Source organism: Danio rerio, chromosome 4 (genome assembly GCF_052040795.2).
Source record: "Danio rerio strain M-AB ecotype USA chromosome 4, GRCz13ab, whole genome shotgun sequence".
NCBI lineage: Eukaryota > Metazoa > Chordata > Actinopteri > Cypriniformes > Danionidae > Danio > Danio rerio.
This window is the reverse complement of record NC_141024.2, coordinates 73,907,951-73,923,120: the sequence shown is the minus strand read 5'-3', so window position 1 is coordinate 73,923,120 and position 15,170 is coordinate 73,907,951. Positions and strand designations below refer to the sequence as shown.

Below are 15,170 nucleotides of genomic sequence, written 5' to 3'. Positions count from 1 at the left end.
GGCTGGCCTCTGTTACACTCACCCCCCAAAACCTCACTCTCATCCGGGTCACGGCACCAATGTAACCCTGGCGATCCTACACCACCCAACCAACTCCGAGCTGAGATCGAACCGGTGACCTTCCGCATGCTCTAACAAGGAGGCTAAAGACCATGGCCTCTAACGTCTGTTGCTAGAGCACCTTTAGAGGTCAGAGGAGTGAGGTTTGTCATAGGGCACTGCGAAAAGGGGCGTGGTTAAACAATATCATTAGACGTTAATAAATATGAGCGATTGCTCCGTATTTTAAATTTCTTACTTCAAATGATCCTCAATCTGTCTAACGCAATCCCCTTTTGTGATTTCGCAGGTAAGAATTCACTAAGCTTCAACTTTCGAATGCAGTGAATTGCGAAACACCTGCTTGCGTTTCTGGTCTGCCGCATTCGCATGCCTATGAATGAAAGTCTATAGAGCGGAAAAGTGCTGCGTGATCACGGCTTTATAATAGAAGTAGTTTTAGCTACTATTACTAGTTTAACAAACTATTAACATCATCTAAAATTAGTTTGACTGTCTGTATATTGGAATGGAGGTTAGTAGTTTTTACTTTTCTTATCTTGGCCAAAAACATGGTGTCATTACATGAAACATTAGGTCATGAAAATTGACGTGAAAGTCCTGAAAAAGTCATGGAATTTTTGTAGAAAAAATGTGTATGAACCCTGTGCCAAGTGTGAGATGGCTGGGATGAGAATCAGCACCTCCAAGTCCGAGGCCATGGTGCTCCACCGGAAAAAAGGTGGTTTGCCATCTCCAGGTTGGAGGAAATATTTAGCCCAGGTGGAGGAGATCAAGTATCTTGGGGTTTTGTTCACAAGTGAGGGAAGGATGGTGCGTGAGATTGATGGACCAATCAGTGCAGCGGCAGCAGTAATGCGGTCGATGTACCGGTCCGTTGTGGTGAAGAAGGAGCTGAGCTGAAAGGCAAAGCTCTGGATTTACTGGTCAGTCTACATTCCTACTCTCACCTATGGTTATGAGCTTTGGGTCATGACTGAAAGGACAAGATCTCAGATACAAGCAGCTGAAATGAGTTTCCTTCACAGGGTGGCAGGGCGCACTCTTATGGATAGGGTGAGGAGCTCTGACACCCAGGAGGAGCTGGGAGTAGAGCCGCTGCTCCTCCACATCCAGAGAAGTCAGCTAAGGTTGCTTGGACATCTGTTTCGGATGCCTCCTGGACGCCTACCTAGGGAGGTGTTCCAGGCATGTCCCACCGGGAGGAGGTATCGAGGAAGACCCAGGACACACTGGAGGGACTATGTCTCTCGGCTGGTCTGGGAACGCCTCTGGATCCCCCCGGAGGAGCTGGAGGAAGTGTCTGGGGAGGGTTCTCTCCTAAGACTGCTGCCCCCCGTGACCCGGCCCCAAAAAAGCGGATGAAAATCAATGAATTATATTATTAGACTATTATGTACCTTTGTGGTTTGATTATATGAAAACAATTTTATATTCCACAGAATATTATAATTACCAATAAATAAATAAAGGGATTTGTAACAGTATGAGGGTGAGTAAACGACAATTTTTTTTGGGTGAACTACTCCTTTAAGATCAAACTGAGCTAAAATGCCAAACATTGTGCCGATTTCATTTGTACTTTGTTCAACCAAATCAAGTTTGGACACACGTAACTAAGTATCTGAACAAAACGCACAATACACAAGGCCTGATGCGCACGATTATGCATCACTGAACCCTTTATACAGGAAGTTGAGCCGACACGTTATTGGGTTACTTCAGCTTGGTTTTCAAGAAAGCTACAACCACAACACAGATTTTCCAGGTCAGTTTGGCACGCTGTCGTGTGCATTTGTCTAACTGAATACTTAGCACAACAGAACATCGGATATAACACTGCACTCGTCAAAACAGATAGCCTACATTTTTTCCTCAGACAAGACCAATAAAACACTAGGCTATAAGGAAGACAACTTAAAATTATAGTAAAATATATTATTAAAAACAAAGAAAATATTTAAAAATGTAAACATTAAATTACATATAAATAAAATATTTCAAATTAAACAAGGTTGCAACATGAATAAATAAATAAATACATACATTAGTGAAATATTTTATAAGGCCACACTACACTATCACAGGAAACCGCAGAAAGCTACATTAGACGTGTTGTGTCAATGATCTCTAATCCTACAAACATGACGGTTCTTTACAAAATAAACTGTTCAAAAACCAGACGGTGAAAGGCAGGTCGCATATTACAAGGCAATGCAATATGCCACACGTTTCAGAGTGTGGAAGGTTTTAATTGAGGCCGGGGGACGTGAGGTTAATAACTATAGATTTATCATTTGTTCATATTCAGGGACTCGCGTTATGTTACGCAATTCGATTGATTTATGGACTACTAGTCAAAAATCGAGACACACTTGAATGCCCGGCACAAAAATAGTTACTTGTTGAGGTACTTTTAACCTTTACATAATTCCCAGACATCCATTAAAAGGACATTTGAATATTTGTTTTGATGACTAGAAGGGGAACATTTCAATGGACTCTTTCCAGAATAAACTTATGTAGGTATGAATGGTACGGAATTCCTAAGAGGCCATGTATTAAATCATTTTTTCTCTTTTGTTTTCTCGTGATCACGACCTTTATTTTCTCATGATCTTGACATAACTTTATTTTCCATGATTGCGACTTTATTTTCTCGTGATCTCGACATCACTCGTATTCACGTGATCACACATTATCATAACAAAATACGTTTTCACGTGATCACGACTTTTATATTCTGATCTCGACAAAATTGGTTTTTGCGTGATCGTGACTTTTATTTTCTTGTAATCTTGACATATCTCGTTTTCACGTGATCACAACTTTTATTTTCATGATCTCAACATAACTTAATTTCGCGTTTTCGCGAATTTTATTTTCTTATAAACTTGACATAACTTATTTTTCCGTGAACGCGACTGACATAATTTGTTTTCATGTAATCACAACTTTTATATTTTCATCATCTCGACATAACTGTTTTTTGCGTAATTGTGACTTCTATTTTCGGGATCTTGACATAACTCTTTCACAAAATCGCAACTTTTATTTTCTCATTATCTTGACGCAACTTATTTTTCCGTGAACACGACAGACATAATTTGTTTGCACGTTATATAACTTTCATATTTTCATGATCTTGAAATAACTTGTTTTCTCGTGATTTCGACATGACTTGTTTTTGCGTAATCGTGATTATTATTTTCTTGTGATCTTGACGTTACTAGTTTTCACATGTTCGACAAAGTTTTTTCTCATGATATCAACATAACTTGTTTCCACATAATCGTGACTTTTATTTTCATGTGAACTCAACATAACTTGTTTACGTGTAAGCGCAACATTTTTCCCTCGTGATCTTGACAAATTTGTTTTCTTGTAATCACGACTTTGACGATCACGATCTTGACATAACTAGTTTTTGTGTCATCGCAAATTTTTTTCTCGTGATCTCAACATAACTAGTTTTTGCGTGATCACGACTTTTATATTCTCATGATCTCGGCATAACTCGAGCTTGGCATAACTCGATTTTACATGATCGTGACATTGTTTTATGATTTCAACATCATTTATTTTTTTACATTATCGCAACTTTTATTTTCCAGTGATGTCAGCGTAACTTATTTTCACGCAATCTCAAATTTTTTTTTCGTTTTCTTGATCAATTTGTTTTCTTGTAATCACAACTTAATTTTCTTGTGATCTCGACACATCCAAAGTTGCTCTGCTCTTATTTGTTTATATGGACACTCCGTCTAGTAGGCAACACTTATTATATAACAAAATACAGAGTTTGCAACTGTAGCTGTAACGTAATAATGGTTGGATGCATTCTTATTTTCAAATACTTTACGAAAGTGAGTCCCTGCATAAGCTAATGCGATATAATCTGCTTCTAATCTAGAACATCCTCTTCTTCCAAAGTCAGCCGAAAAAAAATAAGTTGTTAACTCCAAAAAAACAACTTTTGTTATGTCAAGATAATGAGAAAAGGACTCGTAAAACACTGTAAACAATATGTCAAGATCAAGAGAGAATTACGTAAATAAAAAACAGTAAAGAAGAATGTAATAATGCAAGGCCTCTTAGAACATTTGCAAATTTGAACGAAGAAATACCGTTAAAAAAATAAAATCTATAATAGTGCGGAAAATAGTCTGCTCAATGTATAATGTTAATCAATATAAAATCGCCTCATCTTAGTCTTTGAAAAGGGTTCATTAAAAAGAATACCAGCGCCGAAATTGTTGACTGGTAACATAGCTTATCTTTTTTTTAAATGCGAGTCTTATTTTAAAATTTAACTTGAGCTTTTTGTTTGTGCTTTAACATGACAAAGAAAGAAAAAAACAGTAATATCCTGCTGCATATATATTACTGCATTTACAGCTAAACACATTTTACACGAATGACGAGTGTGTTTTCATCTGCCGGTGGAGGAATGAGCACACTCACAACATTATAAAAGCTGACTTGGCACTGCGTGTTTGTTTGTGTGTGCTCTACAACCCTGTTCTTGCCATCGCGGTGAACGTCTGGATGAGAGAGGCTCGATCTGACCGATACAGTGAGCCAACCTGACGTCGGGATCGAGCGAGGCGCAGTCGATGCCTTCTCATCCCCGTTTACCAGACCCCAGGTTTCACACCAGTTACTCAACATCAGACGCGTCATTGTCCGATAGGTGGTAGTTTGAGCCTTTTACCCGGATGTATTCCACCTGCCGGTCCTCGTCACAATCCGAGATGCCGCACGAGCAGAGTCGGTTTTCAAACAAGGATTCGATCTCTTCTAGTCGCCGTCCTTTAGTCTCAGGGAGGCAACCGTAGATGAAAAAGAAGCCTGTGAAAGCCAAACTGGTGTAGAGGAAGAATACGCCTGGAAAACCACATAGTTATTGATTATTAGATGTTAATAACAATGGCTGTATTTCCACACAATTGTGATTACACCTCTTTTAAAACTGATTTTTGCATGATAGGTCCCCTTTAAATCGACAGCCCTAAAGCCCTTAGTAATATATACAGTTAGGCCCATAAATATTGGGACACAATTCTAACATTTTTGGCTCTATACACCAGCACGATGGACTTGAAATGAAACCGTCAGCTTTAGTTTGAGGGCATTAACATCCAAATCAGGTGAACGCTGTAGGAATTACAAGTTTGCAAATGTGCCTCCCACTTGTTAAGGGTCCAAAAGTAATCGGACAGTTGGCTTCTAAGCTGTTCCATGTGCAAGTGTGTGTTATTCCCTCATTATCCCAATTTACAATGAGCAGATAAAGGGTCCAGAGTTTATTTCAAGTGTGCTGTTTGGATTTGGAATCTGGAACCGTCATCTCTCAAGATGAGATCCAACGAGCTGTCACTATCAGTCAAGCAGGCCATCATTAGGCTGAAAAAACAGAACAAACCCATCAGAGAGATGGCAAAAACATTAGGCGTGGAACTGTGTGCACCATTGAGCTCAGCAACACCAAAAGACCCGGAAGACCACGGAAACAACTGGTGTGGAAGGCTGAAGAACTCTTTCCCTGGTGAAGAAAACACCCTTCACAACAGTTGGCCAGATCAAGAACACTCTCCAGGAGGCAGGTGTATGTGTGTCAGTCAACAATCAAGAGAAGACCACACCAGAGCGAATACAGAGGGTTCACCACAAGATGTAAACCATTGGAGAGCCTCAAAAACAGGAAGGCCAGATGAGAGTTCTGAAAAAGCTTTCACAGCGCTGGAACAACATTCTACGAACAGATCAAGATCAACTTGTACCAGAGTGATGGAAAGAGTGATGGAGAAGGAAAGAGCAGTGAAGCATGGTGGTGGTAGTGTCATGGTGTAAGCATGTATGGCTGTCAGTGGAACTGGTTCTCTTTTGTTTGTTGATGATGTGGTGCTGACTAAAGCAGCAGGATGAGTTCTGAAGTGTTTCAGGCAACATTTTCTGCTCATATTCAGCCAAATGCTTCAGAACTTGTTGGACAGCGCTTCACAGTGCAGGTGGAGAATGACCCAAAGCATACTGCAAAAGCAACCAGAGAGTTTTTGAAGGGAAAGAAGTGAAATGTTATGCAATGGCCGAGTCGATCACCTGACCTGAATCCGATTGAGCATGCATTTCATTCGCTGAAGACAAAACTGAAGGGAAAATGCCCCAAGAACAAGCAGGAACTGAAGACAGTTGCTTTAGAGCAGGGGTCACCAATCTCGGTCCTGGAGGGCCGGTGTCCCTGCAGGGTTTAGCTCCAACTTGCTTCAACACACCTGCCTGGATGTTTTAAGTATACATATTAAGACCTTGATTAGCTTGTTCAGGTGTGTTTGATTAGGGTTGGAGCTAAAATTTGCAGGACACCGGCCATCCAGGAACAAGTTTGGTGACCACTGCTTTAGAGGCTTGGGAGAGCACCACCAGGCATGAAACCCAGCGTCTACGAGTTCCAGACTTCAGGCTGTAACTGAACTGCAAACCAAGTATTCACAAAAAGTGAAAGTTTGATTTATGATTATTATTCTGTTCAATTACTTTTGGTCCCTTAACAAGTGAGAGGCAGAAATGCAAGCTCTTAATTCCTACAGCGTTCACCTGATTTGGATGTAAATACCCTCAAATTAAAGCAGACAGTCTGCAGTTAAAGCACATCTTGTTTGTTTCTTTTAAATTCCATTGTGTTGGTGTATAGAGCCAAAAATGTTAGAATTGTATCGATGTCCCAATATTTATGAACTATATTTCTGTAATAATCCAGTGGCCTAGAGAAAATGTTTAAGACACAAAGCAATCTTCTACATGTGAATAATTTGTCCTAAAAAACATCTTTGGATAGCATGCATTGACGAATCATGCGCATATGAAGGTCTGCGTTCAGAGAGACGTGTTGACGTTCAGAGAAATACTGAGTCATGCAAGTAATTAGCTTTACAATGCCTTTATGTGGAGCAAACTCTTGATGTCGAGAGATCAAATGCCGTATTGATGCTGACAAAAAGGTCACGCTCACGACGGCAGTCGATCCACTAATTAGAGTATTACCGTAGTAAGTGAGGTACTGGGCCATGTGGAGGAACGTCAGGGACACCAGCACATTGAAAGTCCAGTTCACTCCGGCCGAACAGGCGTTGCCTGTGCTTCTAGCCCAAAGAGGGTAGATTTCGGAATTAACCGTCCATGGCATTGGGCCCATTCCTGTCAGGAGGTAAAAAGATGTTACAATTCCCTCAGACATGTTTTATTTAGAAAACAAAACAGTTCTGGTGGGTTTGTGAGGCAATCAGCACTTTTTATTCTTAAAAGAGGACCAATTAAGATCTTCTCTGTTACGGTTTTTGTTGATCATTTTAAATAGGCAACATTGAGTTGACCTTTAAAGAAAATAAAGAGACTATATTAAAGCCATGTTTAAATCAATGTCACCAGATAAAGAGTATTATTGGATTAGGTGTTGACAAAAATCTACTCAGACTCTGTTACGTCGCTCAATGATCATTTTAAAGAGGTACCATTGAGTTGACCTTTAAAGAAAATAACTAGGCTATATTAATACCATATTATGCGTACCTGCCAACATTTGTCCCTGTTAGGTGTGGGGGTGAGGTGTCTGAATAACACTGTTGACTGTTGAGAACCGGGTACTGTTTCCTCTGGTGTTAGTAACTGTGCTATGAAGCGTGTTTCAGGCAGGCGCTGCGATCGGATCCTATACTAAAGTTGGCGACCCCAGGGGTTACACAGACTACACCAAAATGCTGAGGACCAGGAATGGGGTTGAAATTACGGGAGTTTTCTGAGAGAAATAACAAAACCGGCAGCTAGCTCTCTGCAACTCTTACATGGTCGCCCATTGAAGCTAAGCAGGGCTGCGCCCAGTCAGTACCTGGATGGGAGACCACATGGGAAAGCTAGGTTGCTGTCGGAAGTGGTGTTAGTGAGGCCAGCAGGGGGCGCCCAACCTGCGGTCTGTGTGGGTCCTAATGCCCCAGTATAGTGACGGGGACGCTATACTGCTCAGTGAACACTGTCTTTCGGATGAGACATTTAACCGAGGTCCGACTCTCTGTGGTCGTTAAAAATCCCAGGATGTCCTTCGAAAAGAGTAGGGGTTTAACCCCGGCATCCTGGCCAAATCTGCCCACTGGCCTCTGTCCATCATGGCCTCCTAACCATCCCCATATTCCAATTGGCTTCATCGCTGTCTCCTCTCCACCAATCAGCTGGTGTATGGTGTGCGATCTGGCGCAAAATGGCATCCAGGTGGATGCTGCACACTGGTGGTGGATGAGGAGATTCCCTTCATTGTGTAAAGCGATTTGAGTGCCCAGAAAAGCGCTATATAAATGTAAGGAATTATTATTAATTATTATTATTAAAACGGGAGGGTGGCGGGAGATGGGTCTGAAATACAGGAGACTCCCAGGTAAAGTGCTGGCAGGTATGATATTAAGGGTGTGTTTAAATTAATGCAACTAGGTCAAGAGCATTATAGTGTTAAGGTTAGGGTTAGATGTTGACAAAAATCGACTTGTTTATGACAGAAAAGTCATTTGCATACTCTACTGACATAGTTTTATACATGAACTCAAAGTAGTTTAATTTCTTAGCAGATTAACATTGGAAAACCAAAGAAGTAATCAAGGATATTAAATAATAAAGGATAACTTAAACTAGAGAACTGCTTAAATTTTAAGAACCACAGAAACCCTGAATCAGTGTTTCTCAACCACGTTCCTGGAGGACCACCAGCTCTGCACATATTTTATGTCTCCTTAACCAAACACACCTGATTCAGGTCATCAGTTAATTAGCCGAGACTGACGGACCTGTAGTGGATGTGGCAGACAAAGGAGACATCCGAAACCTGCAGTGTTGTTGGTCCTCCAGGAACATGGTTGAGAAACACTGCTCTAAATCAACACTCTCATTTACTTAATTGTCATTCATAACTGCGGAAACTGAAAATACACCATCGCTGGGTTCGTTTAAAAACAGTAGCGATCATCTTACCTGGGGCAAAAGACGCAAGGTAGAGCACAAGTCCCAAAAGCACAACCCATGAATAAGAAGTTGGACAGAAGTTATAAGCCCATATACCACTGTCTGGCAGATGTGTGGAATTAGAGCATCTGTTAGGATTACAAGAGAGACTGTGAATCACATGAGGTATACAAATGAAAAATGGTTCACTTTTACAGCCCGTCCATCGAGGACTATACTTTAGCAATCAATATCTACTGTAAAATCACTGTGTTAATACAGACTGGTCTAGCCTGAACAGGTAAACTCAGTAGTGTACTGCACTGTAGAATGAATAACCCAACAAATGGCCAAATAAAGGGAGAAGAGCAGAAGTGCACAAGTCTGAGCTTCAGTGGTGACTCACTTGCCCCACGCTGCTCTCTCAGTGGAGGCCGGATTGACGGGAACACAGGAGGAGGCGAACACAGCAGTGCTGTTTTCCTGATAACAGTAACCACAGCCAGGGTCCAGCATACAGGGCTCGCATGACCTAGAAAGATAACGTAAGACAAATTACTTTTAAATTAAAACCCACTCAAAGAGAAGCCCTTCAGCGTTGCTGTGTCCAGTCCTCAAAGTGGGCTGTACACATAGTACCTGCACTTCTGTTTTTTAATCTTTAGCTGTTTAATGTATTGCAGTTTAACTGTATTGTTTTTCTTGCGTGCTGCCACTTCTAACAAGCTAACGATACTTTTGCTTAAAGGGTCACGAAACACCAAAACACATGTGTTGAGCTGTTGACAGTGGTATATGTGTCCCACACTGCTGTAAACACTATTAGGACACCTATATTTCACTAAAAAGTGTAAATTGGTTGTTTTTGCGTTATTTCAAGCAAATTCGTACTTCCGGTTTGAAACGAATTTTCGAAGCTGCGTCACGGTCATGACATAATAGCGTGTATTCCAGCGTGCAGACTGGACGTCTGTGCCAGAGTGTGTCTTATTGCGTCTTACAGTGTGATGCATTAATGCATGAGTAAAGCTTGGTTCAAACCAATCAGCGCACTCTATTGTGCAACTTCATTAATATTCATTACTGTCACAGTGTTTAGACGGCAGAGACGCCACGTTGTGTTGGCAAAACAAGCGTGAAGTGTTGCTTTTATAGTTTGCTGCAGTTCAGTTTTGTTTTCATTTTCTCTCTGTGAGAGCTCAGCTGGAGTCACGTGTGGATTAACAGTGTACGCGACGCTCGACAACAATAACTTACGTGTCTAAGGAGGATTATTGTTTACCTGAGAGCTGTTCTCATCTGCAAACGCTGAGATCTGGATTCGCTTTAGTCTCCTCTTAATACAGACGCGGCTCTAGTTGCTGGTGATTGTCCTGTCTTTACAGATTTGGTAAGTGAGCGACCAGTGCTCTTTGTTTATTCAGTTTTTTCGTATCGAACTAAGTTAACTATTGCACCGAGTGTAAACATGTTAGCACCACAACCAAACTTTAACCTCGTGTAGGGTTTTCACCGAATTTAGTGACCGGAATAAAACACGCGGCTTTCTGACGCTACCTGCTGAGTGCATCGAAGTTTCCAGGAAATGCAGAGGTTTTTTTTCTCTCATTCGCCGTGCGGTATCAAACATTGCATGAAAAATACACGCTTAGAGCAGATCCTCCAATCAAATATCTCGTTTGTCGCGAGGGACATGAATGAATTCCCTGAATGAAAGAGCCAAACTGCAGTTAAAGTCCACCATTTAATAATTTGGCAAATAATTCGACTACAGATGTCCACGTAAACACAGTCACTTTGTCCGCTGTGGGTGTGTGTTTTGACTCTGAAATTCAGCGCGCCCAAATAGACACTCCCACACCAAGCCTCTTTTCTTCCTCTGACACTCCTCCCTAAACTTTTCAGACTTTTTCCAAAGTAGAGATGTGAAAACACCCTGCTGAAACGAGGGGTTTTTCATGGCCCTTTAACGATGGCGTCGTGTCCTTGGAAGATTTGCGCTTGTAGGCTTATAAGTGAAGATCGGGGCTGACGGGGCACACCAGTGCAAAACCGCCCAAATTTTCACTACCCCCCTGTCATTTTTTACCCGCAAAATCAAATTCAAAACCACACAAATTGGGTGGGAAACCTCTCACTCCGGCAACACTGTTTACCGAGGGGTGGCTAGTGCTGTTGACAAGCACTACATGTGAGGATCTCTCAGCTAGTTTAGGTCCAAGAGGCAGCGTGTTTGAAGAACTGATCCTCCATTTTTATTTTGTTTTCCCTCTCTCCTCTCTCTGTCTCCCCTAATAACGCTCGCAGCTTTCATTCAACTGGGTGAGCCTGGAAGGCGCGAACGTATCACGACACTTGCGCGCGCAAGCCGCACACTTCCTTTGGACATAACAAACTTGCACAAACTCTAGAAAAGCTGACATATGCGAAAGGCTCCTGAAAGGTCGCCGTCATTTACGATCTCCAACAGTTGATCTTCTTGCACAGGCTTGCTGGATTCACCTGATATGTTGACAAATAGGGGTTGCGGATCCATTCCTTAGCAGTTTGTTGGTTCTTCACTGGGCCTTTTCCCCTTAGCAAAGAAACTTTCCAAAGATGTCTGTTTCTTACTCATTTTGCTGCTGAGTGGGTTAAATTTAGGTGCTCAAGTGTCCCGAGATGTCACCAAGAGAACATGGTCATTTTTCAAAATAGAAGATCGTTCGGACTCAGATAATAAATAATACAGAAATAATTAATGATTTCTTGTGTGTTGCGGTACAAATTGATCCATGGACCGGTGCCGGTTTGTGGCCCAGTGATGGAGGACCATTGGTGTAAGTGATAACTGACAGCACCTTTATCCCACACCAGCCTTGAGTCCCATGGAGGAGCTCTAGATAATAATATGAGGAGAGACAGCAGTGGGAGATGAGAGAGGACCAGGCTCGGACACTTTGTTTTACATTTGCTTTCAGTTTGGTGGGAGCCTCCATGAGGAACCCCTTTTCCCCCAATAACTAGATGACCATCAACTTCATTACAGTGGTGCCAAAACCAAGAGGGAAGGAGAGCCCTCACTGGAGCAGAGTCTGCCACCATAGACACTCAAGGCCAGCATTGGAAGAGCTTGCCAGGAGGAGGGGACTTGCCGCCACCACAACCTGGTCGGCTGCTGTCTGTGAGGGGAAGATAGAGTCACCCCAGACACGGAGACATGCTGTTGTCCATAGGGATGAGTAGAAGCAGGAGACAGGGGGCTTAACACAGTTGAAAAAAAAAGGCAAGGAAGTTGCCACTGTCTGCCGGATACCAAAACCTTGCTGCAAGCCGCCACGATGGGTAGGTGAGAGAGCAAAAGGGACCGAGGGGCATACAGCCGGGTGCCTGTGAGCCAGAGGAACCGTTGTGGGTGGGTGGGGCAGTCTAAAGCCACTGAGTGGCTGAGGGGTGGCTAATTCTGTTGACAGGCACCGTGAATGAGTTTCTCTAAGCTGGTTTAGGTGCAAGAGGCAGCGTGCTTGGAGAACTGTTCCCTTTTCCCTCTCCTGTTTCTTCCCATGCACTTTTCTCTCGCCCTGTAAATTTCCCAGGTCTTGCAGGTGCTGTGATGCAAAACGTAAGACATGACGCCGTGATGCTAGTGCATATTGTGCCATGTCTTTTTGTAACGAGGCAGCAAACACATGTAAACTGCTTGGTATATATGTGTTTACTGCACATTTATGCATCGTGTCATGTCATGCACAGGTGGATATTTCTATCTCTGATTTCAACCTACAAAATACAACTCTTAACACATCTCTGTCGGCGACATTTGTTGAGTATAAGTAGAATTTAACCTAGATTTTATCCACAACGCAACTGCCCAAACTAGGTTACTCTGGTGGGATAAAGATAGCTCACTCACTCCTTCTGGCTAAAATAAACCTCTCTACCACTTTAATCGACAAGCATCTCTGGAAAAGCACGAAAGGAGTCCGACGGAGCGAGAGCAGATCATTCGCACGTGAGCAGCCAGTGTTTTAATAGCTCGCAAGCAGTTTTGTCCACGAACAAAGGAAACTGGCGCGTGAGCAGAGATTCGCTCTCTCGTATTAAAGCGCTCCCGACTTATAAAACTGCGCTTGCGACATTTGTCAGTGAAATAACGCCATACTCTGCCAGCCGAAATCAAGTCGCGCGCACTCAAAGCGAACTTCCGCAAACACAGCGATGACGTCATTTCGAAGTTTAATATCAGAAAGCTGATTGGCTATTGCAAGTTGACTTTTTTGTAGTTGTAATACCGCAAATTACAATTGGACTAGTGAAATAATGAACTACAACACCCCAAAAACCTAGCAACAACAACAAAAAGAATTATAATGAGCATTAGATGTAGCGTTACATGGACATCGCAAAAATAAGACCTGTGCAAAAAATATTTAAGACCCAGAACAGCAAATTTAAGACTTTTTAAAGCCATAAATTACGATTTTTTTAATTTAAGACTTTAAAATACTTTTTAAGACCCTGCGGGGACCCTGGAGTAAATTACACTGCGTGTGTTTGTGTCTGAGCTCATTATTATTCTCGACCCTTCCAAATAGTCAAATCCCACCACATTATATTAGGGCCAATTTTTAGCGTTGGATATTGACCTGTTAAACCACTTCAGGAGAATTTTGCCATTTACCAAAACCCCATGACTTCCATCTAGATATCAAGATCATAAAATCACAATCTGGCAACTTTACACATCCACACCTATTCAGGATTCAGCTCCTGCTCAGTGGATTTTGCATGTCGGATTCAGTGCATCCATTAAACACTGTATTCCATTACGGGGGAGTTAAGGCCGGGGCTTTTGAGAGGCAGATTGGTTTGCTGCTGTGATGATAGCGCATCCATTAGTGCGGAAATAAACACGCTTTGTTTTGGCGATGTGTGTGTACGGTGAGCTGGAGGATGGTGGAAGAATAAATTAGGATGGAAAAAAGAGGCAGCGCTGTGTCAGATTACAGCGGGGTCATTGTTACGAGGTTACACACTTCAGACACTCTATTACGGTGACATTAAGGAACAGCGAGCAGTCTGGACCCCCTAACACACGCCGCTATTACACCAAAGTGCACACACTGCGTCCGACATAAAATTGATTTTCACTCAGGTTGGAGGGCAATGAGTTGTTGACTGAAGCAAGAGAAACCCATTAGAAATGGTATAATTTCACAGTATTCAGACACAAGTGGAGCAAGGGGACTTTTACTGGTTTATTTTAGTTTGCTGAATATGATTAGGGCTGGGGAAGTTATCATTTTAACCAATCAATTAAATAACGCGTTAAACACGTATTCTAATATTGGTTCTTGCTCACATTTCAAAAAAAAGTTGGACCAGTACAGCATATCCCATTTAGGCATTACGATTCACGACACTTATAAGATGTGCGGGGACTGAAGACACTAAGTGATGAAGTGTTTCGGGTTGTTTGCCTTCGTTGTCGCTTTTTGAAGTGCATTTCTGACCACAGTACATGCTTCCCCTTTGTGATGGTCCATCACAGAGAAGTTGAAGCGCTTCTGGACACTGTTAACATAGGGCTTCCTTTTGTTTTAAGGTAGCACTTTCCATACTGCCAATTTTGTTTTTTGATTTGGGGTTGTATTTTAAAAGTCCACTGCTCACAGATTAACAATGGTGTGGAGGGGTGGATGTCATCCAATGAGAACGTTTGTAATGTGCCGAATGTTTTTTACTTTAAGCGAAATTACGCTCAAGTTGGATCACTCCCGCTCTTCTTGCAATTACGTCTACTTCAGAATCAGAAAGAGCTTTATTGCCAGGTCTGCGCGGGACTAAATTTTGAATCCCGCTCCCGCCCGCACCCGACAGGTTTTAGCCCGAATACGACTCCGGCGCGGATGCGGCAGCATCGGCTCGCTTACGGCCGCCGCATCTGGCCCGATTGATTCTGGCAGCCGGAGCCGGGCGAGTGGTAAGTCTCCGGCAGGCGAGAATCTAGTGTATTTTGCTATCTGGGAAAGCTCTCTCTCTCTCTCTCTCTCATTCTGAGTTGGGTCGGGGACAGCCGCGGGAATGCAGACCTCTAGTGCAGAGTATCCGCAGGGTCTTAAAAGCATTGAAAAAGTCTTAAATTCGAT

At 42.4% G+C, this 15,170-nt stretch overlaps 2 protein-coding genes across 14 annotated transcripts in view; one reads left to right on the top strand and one right to left on the bottom strand.

Annotated features, from left to right (window-relative positions):
- Positions 1-15,170, top strand: part of slco1d1 (solute carrier organic anion transporter family, member 1D1) — a 790,174-nt gene that overhangs the window by 475,837 nt on the left and 299,167 nt on the right. The window lies entirely within an intron of this gene.
- Positions 863-15,170, bottom strand: part of slc2a13a (solute carrier family 2 member 13a) — a 173,170-nt gene continuing 158,862 nt past the window's right edge. For 4 of the 13 annotated variants that reach the window (XR_015481695.1, XR_015481693.1, XR_015481692.1 and 1 more), the window contains 5 exons: positions 9,449-9,574; positions 9,073-9,191; positions 7,105-7,257; positions 3,453-4,947; positions 2,690-2,984 (listed from right to left, as the gene is read on the bottom strand). Coding sequence is in view for 4 of the 13 variants with exons in the window: in NM_001442743.1 (NP_001429672.1) it covers positions 4,721-4,947; positions 7,105-7,257; positions 9,073-9,191; positions 9,449-9,574 (625 nt within the window). In the remaining 9 variants the exon portion in view is untranslated. Of the gene's footprint in view, positions 4,948-7,104; positions 7,258-9,072; positions 9,192-9,448; positions 9,575-15,170 lie in introns of all 13 variants that reach the window. The other 9 variants (XR_015481694.1, XR_015481690.1, XR_015481698.1 and 6 more) reach the window with 4 other exon arrangements.